The sequence below is a fragment of the Pleurodeles waltl genome, chromosome 11, assembly GCF_031143425.1.
Source record: "Pleurodeles waltl isolate 20211129_DDA chromosome 11, aPleWal1.hap1.20221129, whole genome shotgun sequence".
Classification (NCBI taxonomy): Eukaryota; Metazoa; Chordata; class Amphibia; order Caudata; family Salamandridae; genus Pleurodeles; species Pleurodeles waltl.
The window spans coordinates 936,431,339-936,452,045 of NC_090450.1; the positions used below are offsets into that span (position 1 = coordinate 936,431,339).

Consider the following 20,707-nt stretch of genomic DNA (forward strand, 5'->3'; position numbering starts at 1 on the left):
ATCCATGAGAAGGGTTGATGTTGGAGATAATTCAACAATCTTCAGTGTAAATACTACAACATACCACTTTTTATAGCATTACCTCTTCTTACACATCTCACTGTGTGCAGGTTAAAGGAATCTGTGTTCCTCTCATGTGCATACAAATCCTCACCAGATAAGGCACTTCCTTCCCCCTTATTTCTAAGAAGAACCCATTGCGGAGATCAAGCACACAGTCCACAAAAAATCCTTACATATGGCTGTAAATGCACTTGTGCTTTACCTATAGATGGGTGGTGTGCCAAAATCAGCAGCTCCTTTGCAAGTTTCTCTGCCTCTGGGCTTTCCGGCTCTAGCCCAGGCACATTGGCAATGACACTAATAGTTTCCTGAAGAACGCGAGGGGGCACATATGTTTTCCCCAGTTCAGAGAGCTCTCCTGACTCTGTCGTTAACACTTCTGGAAGCAACACCTGGGGAAGCAACCAACAGAGACCTCAATTAACAAAACAAAAAAAAAGAGAGACCAGGAAGAAGAGGGTGCAAGACAAACTGAGGGGTAAGGAGGAACAAAAAAAGAAACAACAAGCACTGTCAAAGCCAATAGTTCTGGTTTTGAAGTGCCAACACATGCAATCAGACATTCACAAATGCAATTTACACACACTTTGTGCACCAATGCAGTTTACTGTCTTTCCAAAACTTGGGGAAAAGGTATCAAAAAAGGTTTGCATTTTGAGCAGAATGCATATGGGAGATAAACCATTCATTGTAGCACACTGTGATGATCAATTTAACTTTCAATATGAAATAGTAGCTCTTGTATTCAGTGGGAAGCACTTCTTGGAAGGTAGATTAATACACAAAATAGCCAAAGGCATGATATAAAAGTAATTCCACTCTATATTTAAACAAATTAGTAACAATGAGCCAGCAATCAGTTGTGCTAAGATGCCAGACATAAAAGCAACTTAAGGAGTCAGCTTAGTGCTACCAGAGGAAGATGATTTAGAGTGTCCGAAAGACCAAACAGATGTGTGGTGGATATAAACACTTAAAAGGGATAATTTCCTTAGAACGCACCTTATGAGTGTTCAGAACAGTTTTAAGTTCTTCCAAGAGTCCATCTGCGAGCCGAAATCCACCCAGAGAAGACAGCAGCTTTTTGGCTGTTTGCTGGGCCAACTTACGTACACGCCAGGAACGGTTGAGTAGCACTGAGAGCAGTGTGCGGTGATAAGGCCTGCAACCAGAAGGGGAGCAATGTGGATGGCTGAGATGTTAGGGGTATGACCTTGAAATACAAGCAGCTAGAATAAACAGAAGTATATTGCATACAACGTTTTCCTTGTGCCACATATTTAGCGATTTATGTCAACATTTTTGTACACAAGGTTTGCATTGTATTTTTGAAATTTGGAACTGTGCTAGTCTGTTCTTGCAGCCCTGTCCGGGAACCCAACAACCCAACTCACACAGAGATGTGAGTCTAACTGGCATGTTGTGCTGCAGGTTCACATGCTATGCATATCGATTCCGACATCTAGTTTTGGGCTCGGAGTGTTATAAGTTGTTTTTCTATGAAGAAGTCTTTTACAGTCATGGGATCGAGTTACTCCTCCTGTTCGGTTCCATTGCGCATGGTCATCGAGGGTAAAGGAAGGAGTGATAGAGTATATAAGTGAAAAAAGAGATGTCCATGCAAATGTATATACATATTGTAGGAAGTTGGCTCTGTATGTGCTATTTCAAAGTAAGGAATAGCATGCACAGAGTCCAAGGGTTCCCCTTAGAGGTAAGATAGTGGCAAAAAGAGATAATACTAATGCTCTATTTTGTGGTAGTGTGGTCGAGCAGTAGGCTTATCAAAGGAGTAGTGTTAAGCATTTGTTGTACATACACACAGGCAATAAATGAGGAACACACACTCAGAGACAAATCCAGCCAATAGGTTTTGTTATAGAAAAATATCTGTTCTTAGTTTATTTTAAGAACCACAGGTTCAAATTCTACATGTAATATCTAATTTGAAAGGTATTGCAGGTAAGTACTTTAGGAACTTTGAATAATTACAGTAGCATATATACTTGTCACATAAAACACAAATAGCTGTTTTAAAAGTGGACACTGCAATTTTCACACTTCCTGGGGGAGGTAAAGTATTGTTATTTTTAGCAGGTAAGTAAATCACTTACAGGTCTCAGTTTTGGGTCCAAGGTAGCCCACCGTTGGGGGTTCAGAGCAACCCCAAAGTTACCACACCAGCAGCACAGGGCCGGTCAGGTGCAGAGGTCAAAGAGGTGCCCAAAACACATAGGCTTCAATGGAGAGAAGGGGGTGCCCCGGTTCCAGTCTGCCAGCAGGTAAGTACCCGCGTCTTCGGAGGGCAGACCAGGGGGGTTATGTAGGGCACCGGGGGGGACACAAGTCCACACAGAAAGTACACCCTCAGCAGCGTGGGGGCGGCCGGGTGCAGTGTGCAAACAAGCGTCGGGTTCTCTGTAGATTTCAATGGGAGACCAAGGGGTCTCTTCAGCGGTGCAGGCAGGCAAGGGGGGGGCTCCTCGGGGTAGCCACCACCTAGGCAAGGGAGAGGGCCTCCTGGGGGTCACTCCTGCACTGAAGTTCCGTTCCTTCAGGTGCTGGGGGCTGCGGGTGCAGGGTCTTTTCCAGCCGTCGGGACTTTAGGATCAGGCAGTCGCGGTCAGGGGGAGCCTCGGGATTCCCTCTGCAGGCGTCGCTGTGGGGGCTCAGGGGGGACAACTTTGGTTACTCACAGTCTCGGAGTCGCCGGAGGGTCCTCCCTGAGGTGTTGGTTCTCCACCAGTCGAGTCGGGGTCGCCGGGTGCAGTGTTGCAAGTCTCACACTTCTTGCGGGGATTTGCAGGGGTCTTTATATCTGCTCCTCTGTAACAAAGTTGCAGTCTTTTTGGAGCAGGGCCGCTGTCCTCTGGAGTTTCTTGTCTTTCTTGAAGCAGGGCAGTCCTCTGAGGATTCAGAGGTAGCTGGTCCTGGGGAAAGCGTCGCTGGAGCAGGTTTCTTTAGAAGGCAGGTGACAGGCCGGTAGGTCTGGGGCCAAAGCAGTTGGTGTCTTCTTTTCTTCTTCTGCAGGGGTCTTTCAGCTCAGCAGTCCTCTTCTTCTTGTAGTTTCAGGAATCTAAATTCTTAGGTTCAGGGAAGCCCTTAAATACTAAATTTAAGGGCGTGTTTAGGTCTGGGGGGTTAGTAGCCAATGGCTACTAGCCCTGAGGGTGGGTACACCCTCTTTGTGCCTCCTCCCAAGGGGAGGGGGTCACATCCCTAATCCTATTGGGGTAATCCTCCATCTGCAAGATGGAGGATTTCTAAAAGTTAGAGTCACTTCAGCTCAGGACACCTTAGGGGCTGTCCTGACTGGCCAGTGACGACTCCTTGTTATTCTCATTATTTCCCCCGGCCTTGCCGCCAAAAGTGGGGCCGAGGCCGGAGGGGGCAGGCAACTCCACTAGCTGGAGTGCCCTGTGGTGCTGTGACAAAGGGGTGAGCCTTTGAGGCTCACCGCCAGGTGTTACAGCTCCTGCCTGGGGGAGGTGTTAGCATCTCCACCCAGTGTAGGCTTTGTTACTGGCCTCAGAGTGACAAAGGCACTCTCCCCATGGGGCCAGCAACATGTCTCGGTTGTGGCAGGCTGCTGGAACCAGTCAGCCTACACAGATAGTCGGTTAAGGTTTCAGGGGGCACCTCTAAGGTGCCCTCTGGGGTGTATTTTACAATAAAATGTACACTGGCATTAGTGTGCATTTATTGTGCTGAGAAGTTTGATAACAAACTTTCCAGTTTTCAGTGTAGCCATTATGGTGCTGTGGAGTTCGTGTTAAACAGACTCCCAGACCATATACTCTTATGGCTACCCTGCACTTACAATGTCTAAGGTTTGGCTTAGACACTGTAGGGGTACAGTGCTCATGCACTCGTGCCCTCACCTATGGTATAGTGCACCCTGCCTTAGGGCTGTAAGGCCTGCTAGAGGGGTGACTTATCTATACTGCATAGGCAGTGTGAGGTTGGCATGGCACCCTGAGGGGAGTGTCATGTCGACTTACTCGTTTTGTCCTCACCAGCACACACAAGCTGGCAAGCAGTGTGTCTGTGCTGAGTGAGGGGTCCCCAGGGTGGCATAAGATATGCTGCAGCCCTTAGAGACCTTCCCTGGCATCAGGGCCCTTGGTACCAGAGGTACCAGTTACAAGGGACTTACCTGGATGCCAGGGTGTGCCAATTGTGGATACAAAAGTACAGGTTAGGGAAAGAACACTGGTGCTGGGGCCTGGTTAGCAGGCCTCAGCATACTTTCAATTCAAAACATAGCATCAGCAAAGGCAAAAAGTCAGGGGGAAACCATGCCAAGGAGGCATTTCCTTACACATATGTACAAATGTGTGAACTTAAACGACCACAGGCTTCCAGGGAGGAAGGGAGGGTGCATGTGAATCTGCAGCACAACATGCCATGAACAGATTTACACTGGGTGAGTGACATTTTACGTTTGATGGTATGTGTAGCTGCAGATACACATGCTATGCATAGACTACAAAGCAGTTTGTCCTCCCAAAATAGCGGTGGCTAGCCTGTAGGAGTTTAAGTTGTTTGAAATAATGTTCTTAGAACAGCTTGTCCTACTGTGGCTTGTTGTGATAATACATCCACACAGTAGTGTTTAGTGAATGTATGAGGTGTTGACTATGTAGCTGTTTTACATATTTTAGCTATTGGTATATTTCCTAAAAAAGCCATTGTTGCACCTTTCTTTCGTGCAGCATGTGCTTTAGGGTTGATTACAAGTTGTCTTTTTGCTTTGATATAGCATGTTTGTATGCACTTTACAATCCATCTTGCTAAACCTTGTTTTGATATAAGATTGCCTGTATGTGGTTGATGGAAAGCTACAAAAAGTTGTTTTGTCTTTCTAAATTGTTTATGTAGGAAGTTGGCTCTGTATGTGCTATTTCAAAGTAAGGAATAGCATGCAAAGAGTCCAAGGGTTCCCCTTAGAGGTAAAATAGTGGTAAAAAGAGATAATACTAATGCTCTATTTTGTGGTAGTGTGGTCGAGCAGTAGGCTTATCCAAGGAGTAGTGTTAAGCATTTGTTGTACATACACATAGACAATAAATGAGGTACACACACTGTAAGGAAATGCCTCCTTGGCATGGTTGCCCCCTGACTTTTTGCCTTTGCTGATGCTATGTTTACAATTGAAAGTGTGCTGAGGCCTGCTAACCAGGCCCCAGCACCAGTGTTCTTTCCCTAACCTGTACTTTTGTATCCACAATTGGCAGACCCTGGCATCCAGATAAGTCCCTTGTAACTGGTACTTCTAGTACCAAGGGCCCTGATGCCAAGGAAGGTCTCTAAGGGCTGCAGCATGTCTTATGCCACCCTGGAGACCTCTCACTCAGCACAGACACACTGCTTGCCAGCTTGTGTGTGCTAGTGAGGACAAAACGAGTAAGTCGACATGGCAGTCCCCTCAGGGTGCCATGCCAGCCTCTCACTGCCTATGCAGTATAGGTAAGACACCCCTCTAGCAGGCCTTACAGCCCTAAGGCAGGGTGCACTATACCATAGGTGAGGGTACCAGTGCATGAGCATGGTACCCCTACAGTGTCTAAACAAAACCGTAGACATTGTAAGTGCAGGGTAGCCATAAGAGTATATGGTCTGGGAGTCTGTCAAACACGAACTCCACAGCACCATAATGGCTACACTGAAAACTGGGAAGTTTGGTAGCAAACTTCTCAGCACAATAAATGCACACTGATGCCAGTGTACATTTTATTGTAAAATACACCACAGAGGGCACCTTAGAGGTGCCCCCTGAAACTTAACCAACTGTCTGTGTAGGCTGACTAGTTCCAGCAGCCTGCCACACCAGAGACATGTTGCTGGCCCCATGGGGAGAGTGCCTTTGTCACTCTGAGGCCAGTAACAAAGCCTGCACTGGGTGGAGATGCTAACACCTCCCCCAGGCAGGAGCTGTAACACCTGGCGGTGAGCCTCAAAGGCTCACCCCTTTGTCACAGCCCAGCGGGGCACTCCAGCTTAGTGGAGTTGCCCGCCCCCTCCGGCCACGGCCCCCACTTTTGGCGGCAAGGCTGGAGGGAACAAAGAAAGCAACAAGGAGGAGTCACTGGCCAGTCAGGACAGCCCCTAAGGTGTCCTGAGCTGAAGTGACTCTAACTTTTAGAAATCCTCCATCTTGCAGATGGAGGATTCCCCCAATAGGGTTAGGATTGTGACCCCCTCCCCTTGGGAGGAGGCACAAAGAGGGTGTACCCACCCTCAGGGCTAGTAGCCATTGGCTACTAACCCCCCAGACCTAAACACGCCCTTAAATTTAGTATTTAAGGGCTACCCTGAACCCTAGAAAATTAGATTCCTGCAACTACAAGAAGAAGGACTGCCTAGCTGAAAACCCCTGCAGAGGAAGACCAGAAGACGACAACTGCCTTGGCTCCAGAAACTCACCGGCCTGTCTCCTGCCTTCCAAAGATCCTGCTCCAGCGACGCCTTCCAAAGGGACCAGCGACCTCGACATCCTCTGAGGACTGCCCCTGCTTCGAAAAAGACAAGAAACTCCCGAGGACAGCGGACCTGCTCCAAGAAAGGCTGCAACTTTGTTTCCAGCAGCCTTGAAAGAACCCTGCAAGCTCCCCGCAAGAAGCGTGAGACTTGCAACACTGCACCCGGCGACCCCGACTCGGCTGGTGGAGATCCAACACCTCAGGAGGGACCCCAGGACTACTCGGATACTGTGAGTACCAAAACCTGTCCCCCCTGAGCCCCCACAGCGCCACCTGCAGAGGGAATTCCGAGGCTTCCCCTGACCGCGACTCTTTGAATCCTAAGTCCCGACGCCTGGGAGAGACCCTGCACCCGCAGCCCCCAGGACCTGAAGGACCGGACTTTCACTGGAGAAGTGACCCCCAGGAGTCCCTCTCCCTTGCCCAAGTGGAGGTTTCCCCGAGGAACCCCCCCCTTTGCCTGCCTGCAGCGCTGAAGAGATCCCGAGATCTCTCATAGACTAACATTGCAAACCCGACGCTTGTTTCTACACTGCACCCGGCCGCCCCCGCGCTGCTGAGGGTGAAATTTCTGTGTGGGCTTGTGTCCCCCCCGGTGCCCTACAAAACCCCCCTGGTCTGCCCTCCGAAGACGCAGGTACTTACCTGCAAGCCGACCGGAACCGGGGCACCCCCTTCTCTCCATTCTAGCCTATGTGTTTTGGGCACCACTTTGAACTCTGCACCTGACCGGCCCTGAGCTGCTGGTGTGGTGACTTTGGGGTTGCTCTGAACCCCCAACGGTGGGCTACCTTGGACCAAGAACTGAACCCTGTAAGTGTCTTACTTACCTGGTTAACCTAACAAATACTTACCTCCCCTAGGAACTGTGAAAATTGCACTAAGTGTCCACTTTTAAAACAGCTATTTGTCAATAACTTGAAAAGTATACATGCAATTTTTATGATTTAAAGTTCCTAAAGTACTTACCTGCAATACCTTTCGAATGAGATATTACATGTAGAATTTGAACCTGTGGTTCTTAAAATAAACTAAGAAAAGATATTTTTCTATACAAAAACCTATTGGCTGGATTTGTCTCTGAGTGTGTGTACCTCATTTATTGTCTATGTGTATGTACAACAAATGCTTAACACTACTCCTTGGATAAGCCTACTGCTCGACCACACTACCACGAAATAGAGCATTAGTATTATCTCTTTTTACCACTATTTTACCTCTAAGGGGAACCCTTGGACTCTGTGCATGCTATTCCTTACTTTGAAATAGCACATACAGAGCCAACTTCCTACACACACTCAGAGACAAATCCAGCCAATAGGTTTTGTTATAGAAAAATATCTTTTCTTAGTTTATTTTAAGAACCACAAGTTCAAATTTAACATGTACTATCTTGTTTGAAAGGTATTGCAGGTAAGTACATTAGGAACTTTGAATCATTTCAATTGCATGTATACTTTTCAAGTTATTCACAAATAGCTATTTCAAAAGTGGACACAGTGCAATTTTCACAGTTCCTGGGGGAGGTAAGTTTTTGTTAGTTTTACCAGGTAAGTAAGACACTTACAGGGTTCAGTTCTTGGTCCAAGGTAGCCCACCGTTGGGGGTTCAGAGCAACCCCAAAGTTACCACACCAGCAGCTCAGGGCCGGTCAGGTGCAGAGTTCAAAGTGGTGCCCAAAACGCATAGGCTTCAATGGAGAGAAAGGGGTGCCCCGGTTCCAGTCTGCCAGCAGGTAAGTACCCGCGTCTTCGGAGGGCAGACCAGGGGGGTTTTGTAGGGCACCGGGGGGGACACAAGCCCACACAGAAATTTCACCCTCAGCGGCTCGGGGGCGGCCGGGTGCAGTGTTAGAACAAGCGTTGGGTTTGTAATGGAAGTCAATGAGAGATCAAGGGATCTCTTCAGCGCTGCAGGCAGGCAAGGGGGGGGCTTCCTCGGGGAAACCTCCACTTGGGCAAGGGAGAGGGACTCCTGGGGGTCACTTCTGCAGTGAAAGTCCGGTCCTTCAGGTCCTGGGGGCTGCGGGTGCAGGGTCTTTTCCAGGCGTCGGGACTTAGGTTTCAGAGAGTCGCGGTCAGGGGAAGCCTCGGGATTCCCTCTGCAGGCGGCGCTGTGGGGGCTCAGGGGGGACAGGTTTTGGTACTCACAGTCGTAGAGTAGTCGGGGGGTCCTCCCTGAGGTGTTGGTTCTCCACCAGCCGAGTCGGGGTCGCCGGGTGCAGTGTTGCAAGTCTCACGCTTCTTGCGGGGAGATTGCAGGGTTCTTTAAAGCTGCTCCTTTGGATAAAGTTGCAGTCTTTTTGGAGCAGGTCCGCTGTCCTCGGGAGTTTCTTGTCGTCGTCGAAGCAGGGCAGTCCTCAGAGGATTCAGAGGTCGCTGGTCCCTTTGGAAGGCGTCGCTGGAGCAGAGTTCTTTGGAAGGCAGGAGACAGGCCGGTGAGTTTCTGGAGCCAAGGCAGTTGTTGTCTTCTGGTCTTCCTCTGCAGGGGTTTTCAGCTAGGCAGTCCTTCTTGTTGTTGCAGGAATCTGATTTTCTAGGGTTCAGGGTAGCCCTTAAATACAAAATTTAAGGGCGTGTTTAGGTCTGGGGGGTTAGTAGCCAATGGCTACTAGCCCTGAGGGTGGGTACACCCTCTTTGTGCCTCCTCCCAAGGGGAGGGGGTCACATTCCTATCCCTATTGGGGGAATCCTCCTTCTACAAGAAGGAGGATTTCTAAAAGTCAGAGTCACCTCAGCTCAGGACACCTTAGGGGCTGTCCTGACTGGCCAGTGACTCCTTGTTATTCTCATTATTTCTCCTGGACTTGCCGCCAAAAGTGGGGGCTGTGTCCAGGGGGCGGGCATCTCCACTAGCTGGAGTGCCCTGGGGCATTGTAACACGAAGCTTGAGCCTTTGAAGCTCACTGCTAGGTGTTACAGTTCCTGCAGGGGGGAGGTGTGAAGCACCTCCACCCAGAGCAGGCTTTGTTTCTGTCCTCAGAGAGCACAAAGGCTCTCACCGCATGAGGTCAGACACTCGTCTCTCAGCAGCAGGCTGGCACAGACCAGTCAGTCCTGCACTGAACAATTGGGTAAAATACAGGGGGTATCTCTAAGATGCCCTCTGTGTGCATTTTTTAATAAATCCAACACTGGCATCAGTGTGGGTTTATTATTCTGAGAAGTTTGATACTAAACTTCCCAGTATTCAGTGTAGCCATTATGGAGCTGTGCAGTTCGTTTTTGACAGACTCACAGCCCATATACTCTTATGGCTACCCTGCACTTACAATGTCTAAGGTTTTGCTTAGACACTGTAGGGGCATAGTGCTCATGCACATATGCCCTCACCTGTGGTATAGTGCACCCTGCCTTAGGGCTGTAAGGCCTACTAGAGGGGTGACTTACCTATGCCACAGGCAGTGGGAGGTTGGCATGGCACCCTGAGGGGAGTGCCATGTCGACTTAGTCATTTTCTCCCCATCAGCACACACAAGCTGGCAAGCAGTGTGTCTGTGCTGAGTGAGGGGTCCCTAGGGTGGCATAAGACATGCTGCAGCCCTTAGAGACCTTCCCTGGCATCAGGGCCCTTGGTACCAGAGGTACCAGTTACAAGGGACTTACCTAGGTGCCAGGGTTGTGCCAATTGTGGAAACAATGGTACATTTTAGGTGAAAGAACACTGGTGCTGGGGCCTGGTTAGCAGGGTCCCAGCACACTTCTCAGTCAAGTCAGCATCAGTATCAGGCAAAAAGTGGGGGGTAACTGCAACAGGGAGCCATTTCTTTACACAAGCCCCCCCCCATCCCACAGGCCAGGAGACTCAGCCAAAGCTGGGAGAGTCTTCCTAGTCTGTCAGGCGAGGAAGAGTAGAGGAAATAGGCTGGTTTGTTGCAGGGCCTACTCTGCCTTACATCCTCCTGTTCAGGTCATTCCCTCTGGGGAACTGACCCACTTCCACAGTGATAGGACCTAGTCTGAACTGCCTCTTGTCTGTGCTTTTTATGTCTTCACCCATTCTCTCTATTTTGGGGTTAGAGGTATCCACCTCTGCTAATCTTATCTTAGCCAGGGTCACCCCTAGCTTACCCAAAGAGGTTACCCAGAGTTGGAGTAACCCCACCAGGACCAACAGGGTCAGGGGGCCTAACTTGCTATTTGGCATGGGGTCAGACCACCATGCCAAGGATAGTGCAGCCATAAAGGCTAACACCCAGCAGAGGCCACTGACAGCTGTCAGTGCCCAGAACCACACCTTTAGCTCTTCACCTACAAGGGGAGGGGCTAAGTTACAGGTTTCTTTGGGTTCAGGGTGCCTGTCTGCTGTATTAGAATGGGGGGTTACCACATCTTGTAGTAAACACCCTTCTTCCACTCTTTCTTCTGTTAGCTGAGGAGCCACCCACTCAGGCTGAACAGTTGCCTGACTAGCCAGGACTTCTTGTGGGTCAGGTTGGACTTTACCAGTGCCACTTTTGGAGTTCTCCCCTACTGGAGCAGAATCTCCTTGGCTTGCTGGAACCTTGGCTAAAGGTTGTCCACCCTTCCTACACGGTTTTCTTTTCTTTTTCTTCTGGGGCCTACTTGCATTTACTGCAGAGGCAGGAACTCCAGAATCCTTGGGAGAGGACTGGCACTGGACCAGTTCCTCTCTTGGGCTCTGACTAACCTCTGGGTAGTCATTTCCAAGGAGACAATCAAGGGGGAGGTCTGTACTGACTACCACCCTTCTCCAGCTAAAAGTCCCACCCACTTCTATGGGCACAAAAGCCACAGGCCTATCAGTGACCCTGTCTGGGCTAACTCTTACTCTGGCCATCTCACCTGGGATGTACTGGTTTGAGAACACCATCCTGTCATGCACAATAGTGTGACTGGCACAAGTGTCTCTCAGGGCAGTGGCTGGGATTCCATTCACCTGTAGGTGGTGGAAGTGTCTACTTCCCTCTGGAATCTCCAACTCACCTGTTGGGCCCTTTTTCCAGTTGAAGGCTATGAAGACCTCCTCATCTGAGGAGTCATCTCCAATGGCTACACTGGTTACCCCTGGGATTTTGCTAGGGGGTTTGTTTTTGGGACAAGAAGTGTCCTTGGTGTGGTGCCCTGTCTGTTTACAGTTATGGCACCATGCCTTAGTGGCATCCCAGCTCTTACCCTGGTATCCACCTTTGTTTTGGGTTGTGTCTCTGGGCCCACCCACCTGGTCTGGTTTTTGGGGGCCTACAGGGGACTCTTTTTCTTTGTTTCTAGTGTCACCCACTTTCTCCTGGGGAGGCTTTGTAACCCCTTTCTTTTGGTCACCCCCAGTGGAAGTTTTGGTTACCCTAGTCTTGACCCAGTGCTCTGCCTTCTTTCCCAATTCTTGGGGAGAAATTGGACCTAGGTCTACCAGATACTGATGCAACTTTTCATTGAAGCAGTTACTTAAAATGTGTTCTTTCATAAACAAATTATAAAGCCCAACATAGTCATACACTTCATTTCCAGTTACCCAACCATCCAGTGTTTTCACTGAGTAGTTGTAGGAAGTTGGCTCTGTATGTGCTATTTCAAAGTAAGGAATAGCATGCACAGAGTCCAAGGGTTCCCCTTAGAGGTAAAATAGTGGTAAAAAGAGATAATACTAATGCTCTATTTTGTGGTAGTGTGGTCGAGCAGTAGGCTTATCCAAGGAATAGTGTTAAGCATTTGTTGTACATACACATAGACAATAAATGAGGTACACACACTCAGAGACAAATCCAGCCAATAGGTTTTGTTATAGAAAAATATATTTTCTTAGTTTATTTTAAGAACCACAGGTTCAAATTTAACATGTAATATCTTGTTTGAAAGGTATTGCAGGTAAGTACATTAGGAACTTTGAATCATTTCAATTGCATGTATACTTTTCAAGTTATTCACAAATAGCTATTTCAAAAGTGGACACAGTGCAATTTTCACAGTTCCTGGGGGAGGTAAGTTTTTGTTAGTTTTACCAGGTAAGTAAGACACTTACAGGGTTCAGTTCTTGGTCCAAGGTAGCCCACCGTTGGGGGTTCAGAGCAACCCCAAAGTTACCACACCAGCAGCTCAGGGCCGGTCAGGTGCAGAGTTCAAAGTGGTGCCCAAAACGCATAGGCTTCAATGGAGAGAAGGGGGTGCCCCGGTTCCAGTCTGCCAGCAGGTAAGTACCCGCGTCTTCGGAGGGCAGACCAGGGGGGTTTTGTAGGGCACCGGGGGGGACACAAGCCCACACAGAAATTTCACCCTCAGCGGCTCGGGGGCGGCCGGGTGCAGTGTTAGAACAAGCGTTGGGTTTGTAATGGAAGTCAATGAGAGATCAAGGGATCTCTTCAGCGCTGCAGGCAGGCAAGGGGGGGCTTCCTCGGGGAAACCTCCACTTGGGCAAGGGAGAGGGGACTCCTGGGGGTCACTTCTGCAGTGAAAGTCCGGTCCTTCAGGTCCTGGGGGCTGCGGGTGCAGGGTCTTTTCCAGGCGTCGGGTCTTAGGTTTCAGAGAGTCGCGGTCAGGGGAAGCCTCGGGATTCCCTCTGCAGGCGGCGCTGTGGGGGCTCAGGGGGGACAGGTTTTGGTACTCACAGTCGTAGAGTAGTCCGGGGGTCCTCCCTGAGGTGTTGGTTCTCCACCAGCCGAGTCGGGGTCGCCGGGTGCAGTGTTGCAAGTCTCACGCTTCTTGCGGGGAGATTGCAGGGTTCTTTAAAGCTGCTCCTTTGGATAAAGTTGCAGTCTTTTTGGAGCAGGTCCGCTGTCCTCGGGAGTTTCTTGTCGTCGTCGAAGCAGGGCAGTCCTCAGAGGATTCAGAGGTCGCTGGTCCCTTTGGAAGGCGTCGCTGGAGCAGAGTTCTTTGGAAGGCAGGAGACAGGCCGGTGAGTTTCTGGAGCCAAGGCAGTTGTTGTCTTCTGGTCTTCCTCTGCAGGGGTTTTCAGCTAGGCAGTCCTTCTTCTTGTTGTTGCAGGAATCTGATTTTCTAGGGTTCAGGGTAGCCCTTAAATACTAAATTTAAGGGCGTGTTTAGGTCTGGGGGGTTAGTAGCCAATGGCTACTAGCCCCGAGGGTGGGTACACCCTCTTTGTGCCTCCTCCCAAGGGGAGGGGGTCACAATCCTAACCCTATTGGGGGAATCCTCCATCTTCAAGATGGAGGATTTCTAAAAGTCAGAGGCACCTCAGCTCAGGACACCTTAGGGGCTGTCCTGACTGGCCAGTGACTCCTCCTTGTTTTTCTCATTATCTCTCCTGGACTTGCCGCCAAAAGTGGGGGCTGGGTCCAGGAGGCGGGCATCTCCACTAGCTGGAGTGCCCTGGGGCATTGTAACACGAAGCTTGAGCCTTTGAAGCTCACTGCTAGGTGTTACAGTTCCTGCAGGGGGGAGGTGTGAAGCACCTCCACCCAGAGCAGGCTTTGTTTCTGTCCTCAGAGAGCACAAAGGCTCTCACCGCATGAGGTCAGACACTCGTCTCTCAGCAGCAGGCTGGCACAGACCAGTCAGTCCTGCACTGAACAACTGGGTAAAATACAGGGGGTATCTCTAAGATGCCCTCTGTGTGCATTTTTTAATAAATCCAACACTGCCATCAGTGTGGGTTTATTATTCTGAGAAGTTTGATACTAAACTTCCCAGTATTCAGTGTAGCCATTATGGAGCTGTGGAGTTCGTTTTTGACAGGCTCACAGCCCATATACTCTTATGGCTACCCTGCACTTACAATGTCTAAGGTTTTGCTTAGACACTGTAGGGGCATAGTGCTCATGCACATATGCCCTCACCTGTGGTATAGTGCACCCTGCCTTAGGGCTGTAAGGCCTACTAGAGGGGTGACTTACCTATGCCACAGGCAGTGGGAGGTTGGCATGGCACCCTGAGGGGAGTGCCATGTCGACTTAGTCATTTTCTCCCCATCAGCACACACAAGCTGGCAAGCAGTGTGTCTGTGCTGAGTGAGGGGTCCCTAGGGTGGCATAAGACATGCTGCAGCCCTTAGAGACCTTCCCTGGCATCAGGGCCCTTGGTACCAGAGGTACCAGTTACAAGGGACTTACCTAGGTGCCAGGGTTGTGCCAATTGTGGAAACAATGGTACATTTTAGGTGAAAGAACACTGGTGCTGGGGCCTGGTTAGCAGGGTCCCAGCACACTTCTCAGTCAAGTCAGCATCAGTATCAGTCAAAAAGTGGGGGGTAACTGCAACAGGGAGCCATTTCTTTACAGTTTAGTTCTGTCTATGTAGTACATTAGAGCTCTTTTGAGGTCTAATGTATGTAGAGCTCTTTCTGCCACAGAATCTCGCTGTGGGAAGAATACTGGCAGTTCCACTGTTTGATTGATATGAAAAGGTGAGACTACTTTTGGGAGAAATGTTGTATTTGTTCTTAGTACAACTTTGTGTTTGTGTACTTGGAAGAAAGGTTCTTCAATAGTAAAAGCTTGTATTTCACTAACTCTTCTTAAAGAAGTAATTGCTACTAGAAAGGCAACTTTCCATGTTAGAAATTGAATTTGGCAAGAGTGCATAGGTCCAAAAGGTGGTCCCATAAGTCTTGTAAGCACTATATTTAGATTCCAAGATGGAACTGGTGGTGTTCTTGGTGGAATGATGGGTTTTAAGCCTTCCATGAAAGCTTCGATGACAGGAACTCTAAATAAAGAGCTATGTTGAATAGTTTGTAAATATGCAGATATTGCAGTAAGGTGTATTTTTATTGAGGAAAATGCTAAATTTGATTTTTGTAAATGAAGTAAATAGCATAAAATATCTTGTATTGATGCTATAAGAGGATCTATGTTTTTAGATTGACAATAATAGACAAATCTTTTCCATTTGTTTGCGTAGCACTGTCTAATAGTGGGTTTTCTCGCTTGTTTAATAACTTCCATACATTCTGATGGGAGTTTTAAATATCCAAATTCTACGACTTCAGGAGCCAAATCGCTAGATTGAGAGGATTGGGGTTTGGATGTCTGATTTGACCTTTGTTTTGTGTTAACAGATCTGGTCTGCATGGGAGTTTGGAGTGCGGTACTACAGATAGATCTAGTAGTGTTGTGTACCATGGCTGACGTGCCCATGTTGGTGCTATGAGTATCATGTTGAGTGAAGTTTGACACAACTTGTTGACCAGAAATGGAAGGAGTGGGAGAGGGGGAAAAGCATAAGCAAATATCCCTGACCAATTGATCCATAGAGCATTGCCTTTGGATAGGGGATGTGGGTGTCTGGATGCAAAGTTTTAGCATTTTGTGTTTTCGCTTGCTGAAAATAGATCTCGGTTTGGTGTTCCCCACTTTTGAAGTACCTGAGGGTGAATCTCCCATTTGTGTGTTTGTTGGTGATTTCTGCTGAGGATATCTGCCAACTGATTGTCTGTCCCTGGAATGTATTGTGCTAATAGATGAATTTGATTGTGATTTGCCCTTTTCCAATATTTTGGGCTAGAAGGGACAGCTGGGATGAATGTGTCCCTACCTGATTGATGAGATAATACATGGTTGTGATGTTGTCTGGCTTTATAAGAACATTCTTCTGTGTGAGAAGAGGTTGAAAGGCTTTGAGGGCTAGAAACAGAGCTAATAACTATAAGTGGTGTATGTGTAGCTGTTTCTGTTTGACATCCCATTGCCCTTGAATATTGTGATTGTTTAGGTGAGCTCCCCAACAAATCATTGATGCATCTGTTGTAATTATGGTTTGAGGCACAGGGTCTTGAAACAACCGCCCTTTGATTAAATTGCTGCAATTCCACCACTGAAGGGACATTTGTGTTTGGCGGTCTATCAACACTAGATGTTGAAGTTGACTGTGTGCCTGTGACCATTGTTCTGCAAGGCACTGTTGTAAGAGCCTCATGTTTAATCTTGCATGTGGAACTACTGCAATGCAAGATGCCATCATTCCTAGGATTTTGATGACAAATCTTACAGTGTATTGTTGATTTGGTTGTATAAGTGGAATGAGATTTTGGAAAGCTTGTATCCTTTGTGTATTTGGAAACGCTAGAGCTAGTTGAGTATTTAGGATAGCACCTAAATACGGTTGTACTTGTGCTGGTTAAAGGTGTGACTTTAGGCAGTTTATAGAAAAACCTAGAGTGTGCAGGGTTTCTATTACATAACGTGTAAGATTTTGGCATTGTGTACGACTGCTTGATTTTATTAGCCAATCGTCTAGATATGGAAAGACATGGATAAGTTGCCTTCTTAGGTAGGCTGCTGCTACTGCTAAGCACTTTGTGAATACCCTTGGAGCTGTTGTTATGCCGAAAGGTAACAAACTGAATTGGTAGTGTTTTCCTTGTAATACAAATCTGAGGTATTTTCTGTGAGCTGGATGGATGGGTATGTGGAAATACGCATCTTTGAGCCTTCAGGCTGTCATAAAATCTTGTTTTTGTAGCAGTGGGATAACATCTTGCAAAGTAACCATATGGAAATGTTCTGTTAGGATGTAGAAATGTAGTTGCCTGAGGTCTAATATTGGCCTGAGGGTGCCATCTTTCTTGGGAATTAAAAAGTATAGTGAATAAACTCCAGTTCCTAGTTGAGACTGTGGAACTAACTCTATTGCTTGTTTGAGTAGCAGAGATTGAACCTCTTGCTGCAAAAGAACTGTATGTTCTGGGGTTAACTTGTGATACCTTGGTGGAATATTTAGAGGAATGTTTATCAATTTTAGACAATAGCCATTGCGGATAATTGATAACACCCAGTTGTCTGTGGTGATAGTTTGCCAATGTAAACTGCTGTAGTCTTCCCCCACAGGATATTTGTGAAGTGGAAGGGCGTGAGGGAAGTCACTGTTTTAGCTGTGTTGCATGCTGTTTAGAGGTTTGGAATTTACCTCTATTTCTAGAGTATTGTCATCTATATGTGCCTCTAAACCCACCTCGCTGGTACTGGGTTTGGTAAGTTGGTTTTGCTTGGGAAGGTGACGCCTCTGAAGGTTGTGGTATGAAACCTCCTTGAAACTGAGGCTTACGAAATTACTCTCTCTATGGTGTAGAATAGAGTGCACCCATTGCCTTGGCTGTGTCTTTTCGTAGTATTTCTATTGCTGTGTCTACTTCTGGCCTGAAAAGATGTTTTTTTTTTTTTTTTTAATCAAAGGGCATGTTTAACACAGCCTGTTGAATTTCTGGGTTAAAAACAGAGGAGCGCAGCCATGCATGTCTACAAATAGTAACTGCGGCGTTCACATTCCTTGCAGTGGTATCAGCTGCATCAAGGGCAGACCTTATTTTGTTGTTACTAATATCTTGCCCTTCCTCTACTACCTGTTGCACCCTCTTCTGGTGCTCTTTTGGGAGATGCTGTATGATATCCTGCATCTCATTCCAATGGGCTCTATCGTAACGAGCTAGTAGTGCCTGGGAATTAGCTATCCTCCATTGGTTTGCTGCTTGGGACGTAACGCTCTTTCCTGCAGCATCAAATTTTCTGGTCTCCTTATCAAGAGGGGGAGCATCTCCTGAGGACTGGCTATTTGCCCTTTTTCTTGCAGCACTAACCACTACTGAATCGGGTGGCACCTGATGGTTAATGTAATCAGGGTCAGAAGGTGCAGGTTTATACTTTTTCTCTATTCTAGGAGTTATTATTCTTGGTTTCACAGGCTTATTAAAAATCTGGTCTGCGTACTTTACCATGCCTGGTACCACTGGGAAGCACTGGTACCTAGAATGGGTTGAGGATAATGTATTTTAAAAAAAACATCTTCCTTTAGTGGTTCTGTGTGCATTGTAACCCCATGATTGGCTGCAGCCCTGGCTATAAACTGATTGTATACTATAGTTGTAGGAAGTTGGCTCTGTATGCACTATGTCGTGTGATCAGGTATTGGCTGAGTAGTCCAGCAAATGCAAAGTCTTGTACCCCACCGCTGATCCACCAATGTAGGAAGTTGGCTCTGTATGCACTATTTCAAAGAAAGGAATAGTATGCACAGAGTCCAAGGGTTCCCCTTAGAGGTAAGATAGTGGCAAAAAGAGATAATACTAATGCTCTATTTTGTGGTAGTGTGGTCGAGCAGTAGGCTTATCAAAGGAGTAGAGTTAAGCATTTGTTGTACATACACAAGCAATAAATGAGGAACACACACTCAGACAATTCCAGGCCAATAGGTTTTTGTATAGCAAAATATATTTTCTTAGTTTATTTTAAGAACCACAGGTTCAAATTTTACATGTAATATTTCAAATGAAAGGTATTGCAGGTAGGTACTTTAGGAACTTTGAATAATCAAAATAGCATACACAGTTTTCAAATAAATCACATATAGCTATTTTAAAACTAGACAGTGCAATTTTCAACAGTTCCTGGGGGGAGTAAGAGTTAGTTAGTTTTTGCAGGTAAGTAAACCACCTACGGGGTTCAAGTTTGGGCCCAAGGTAGCCCACTGTTGGGGGTTCAGAGCAACCCCAAAGTTACCACACCAGCAGCTCAGGGCCGGTCAGGTGCAGAGGTCAAAGTGGTGCCCCAAAACGCATAGGCTTCAATGAGAAGGGGGTGCCCCGGTTCCAGTCTGCCAGCAGGTAAGTACCTGCGTCTTCGGAGGGCAGACCAGGGGGGTTTTGTAGGGCACCGGGGGGGACACAAGTCCACACAGGAAGTACACCCTCAGCAGCGCGGGGCGGTCGGGTGCAGTGTGCAAACACGCGTCAGGTTTGTAACTGAAATCAATGGGAGACCAAGGGGTCTCTTCAGCGATGCAGGCAGGCAAGGGAGGCCTCCTCAGGGTAGCCACCACCTGGGCAAGGGAGAGGGCCTCCTGGGGGTCACTCCTGCACTGGAGTTCCGATCTTTCAGGTCCTGGGGGCTGCGGGTGCAGAGTCTTTACCAGGCGTCGGGATCTGGAAAGCAGGCAGTCGCGGTCAGGGGGAGCCTCGGGATTCCCTCTGCAGGCGTCGCTGTGGGGGCTCAGGGGGGACAACTTTGGTTACTCACGGTCTCGGAGTCGCCGGAGGGTCCTCCCTGAGGTGTTGGTTCTCCACCAGTCGAGTCGGGGTCGTCGGTTGCAGAGTAGCAAGTCTCACACTTCCGGCGGGAAACGCAAGTTTTAAAGTTGCTCCTTTGTTACAAAGTTGCAGTCTTGGGTGAACAGGGCCGCTGTCCTATGGAGTTTCTTAGTCCTTCTAGAGCAGGGCAGTCCTCTGAGGATTCGGAGGTCGCTGGTCCCTGGGGAAAACGCCGCTGGAGCAGTGTCTTTAGAAGGGGGGAGACAGGCCAAAAGAGCTGGGGCCAAAGCAGTTGGTGTCCCCCCCTTGCCTGCCTGCAACGCTGAAGAGATCCCTTGATCTCTCATTGAAAACCATTGTAAACCCGACGCGTGTTTGCACACTGCACCCGGCCGCCCCCGCGCTGCTGAGGGTGTACTTTTTGTGCTGACTTGTGTCCCCCCCCGGTGCCCTACAAAACCCCCCTGGTCTGCCCTCCGAAGACGTGGGTACTTACCTGCTGGCAGACTGGAACCGGGGCACCCCCTTCTCTCCACTGAAGCCTATGTGTTTTGGGCACCTCTTTGACCTCTGTACCTGACCGGCCCTGAGCTGCTGGTGTGGTAACTTTGGGGTTGCTCTGAACACCCAACGGTGGGCTACCTTGGACCAAAAACTGAAACCTGTAAGTGACTTACCTACCTGTGAAACCTAACAATACTTTACCTCCCCCAGGAACTGTGAAAATTGCACTAAGTGTCCACTTTTAAAACAGCTTATTGTGTTTTATGTAAAAAGTATATATGCTACTGTAATTATTCAAAGTTCCTAAAGTACTTACCTGCAATGCCTTTCAAATGAGATATTACATGTAGAATTTGAACCTGTGGTTCTTAAAATAAACTAAGAAAAGATATTTTTCTATAACAAAACCTATTGGCTGGATTTGTCTCTGAGTGTGTGTTCCTCATTTATTGCCTGTGTGTATGTACAAAAAATGCTTAACACTACTCCTTGGATAAGCCTACTGCTCGACCACACTACCACAAAATAGAGCATTAGTATTATCTCTTTTTGCCACTATCTTACCTCTAAGGGGAACCCTTGGACTCTGTGCATACTATTCCTTTCTTTGAAATAGTGCATACAGAGCCAACTTCCTACATTGGTGGATCAGCGGTGGGGTACAAGACTTTGCATTTGCTGGACTACTCAGCCAATACCTGATCACACGACAAATTCCAAAAATTGTC

The 20,707-nt window shown here is 47.9% G+C and overlaps 1 protein-coding gene across 2 annotated transcripts in view; it reads right to left on the minus strand.

The window, feature by feature from the left end:
- GCN1 (GCN1 activator of EIF2AK4) overlaps positions 1–20,707 on the minus strand; it is a 1,158,386-nt gene that overhangs the window by 823,766 nt on the left and 313,913 nt on the right. For both annotated transcript variants that reach the window (XM_069215038.1, XM_069215039.1), the window contains exons 18-19: positions 1,066–1,225; positions 266–455 (exon numbers count right to left, since the gene is read on the minus strand). In XM_069215038.1, coding sequence (XP_069071139.1) covers positions 266–455; positions 1,066–1,225 — 350 coding nt within the window. The remainder of the gene's footprint in view (positions 1–265; positions 456–1,065; positions 1,226–20,707) is intronic.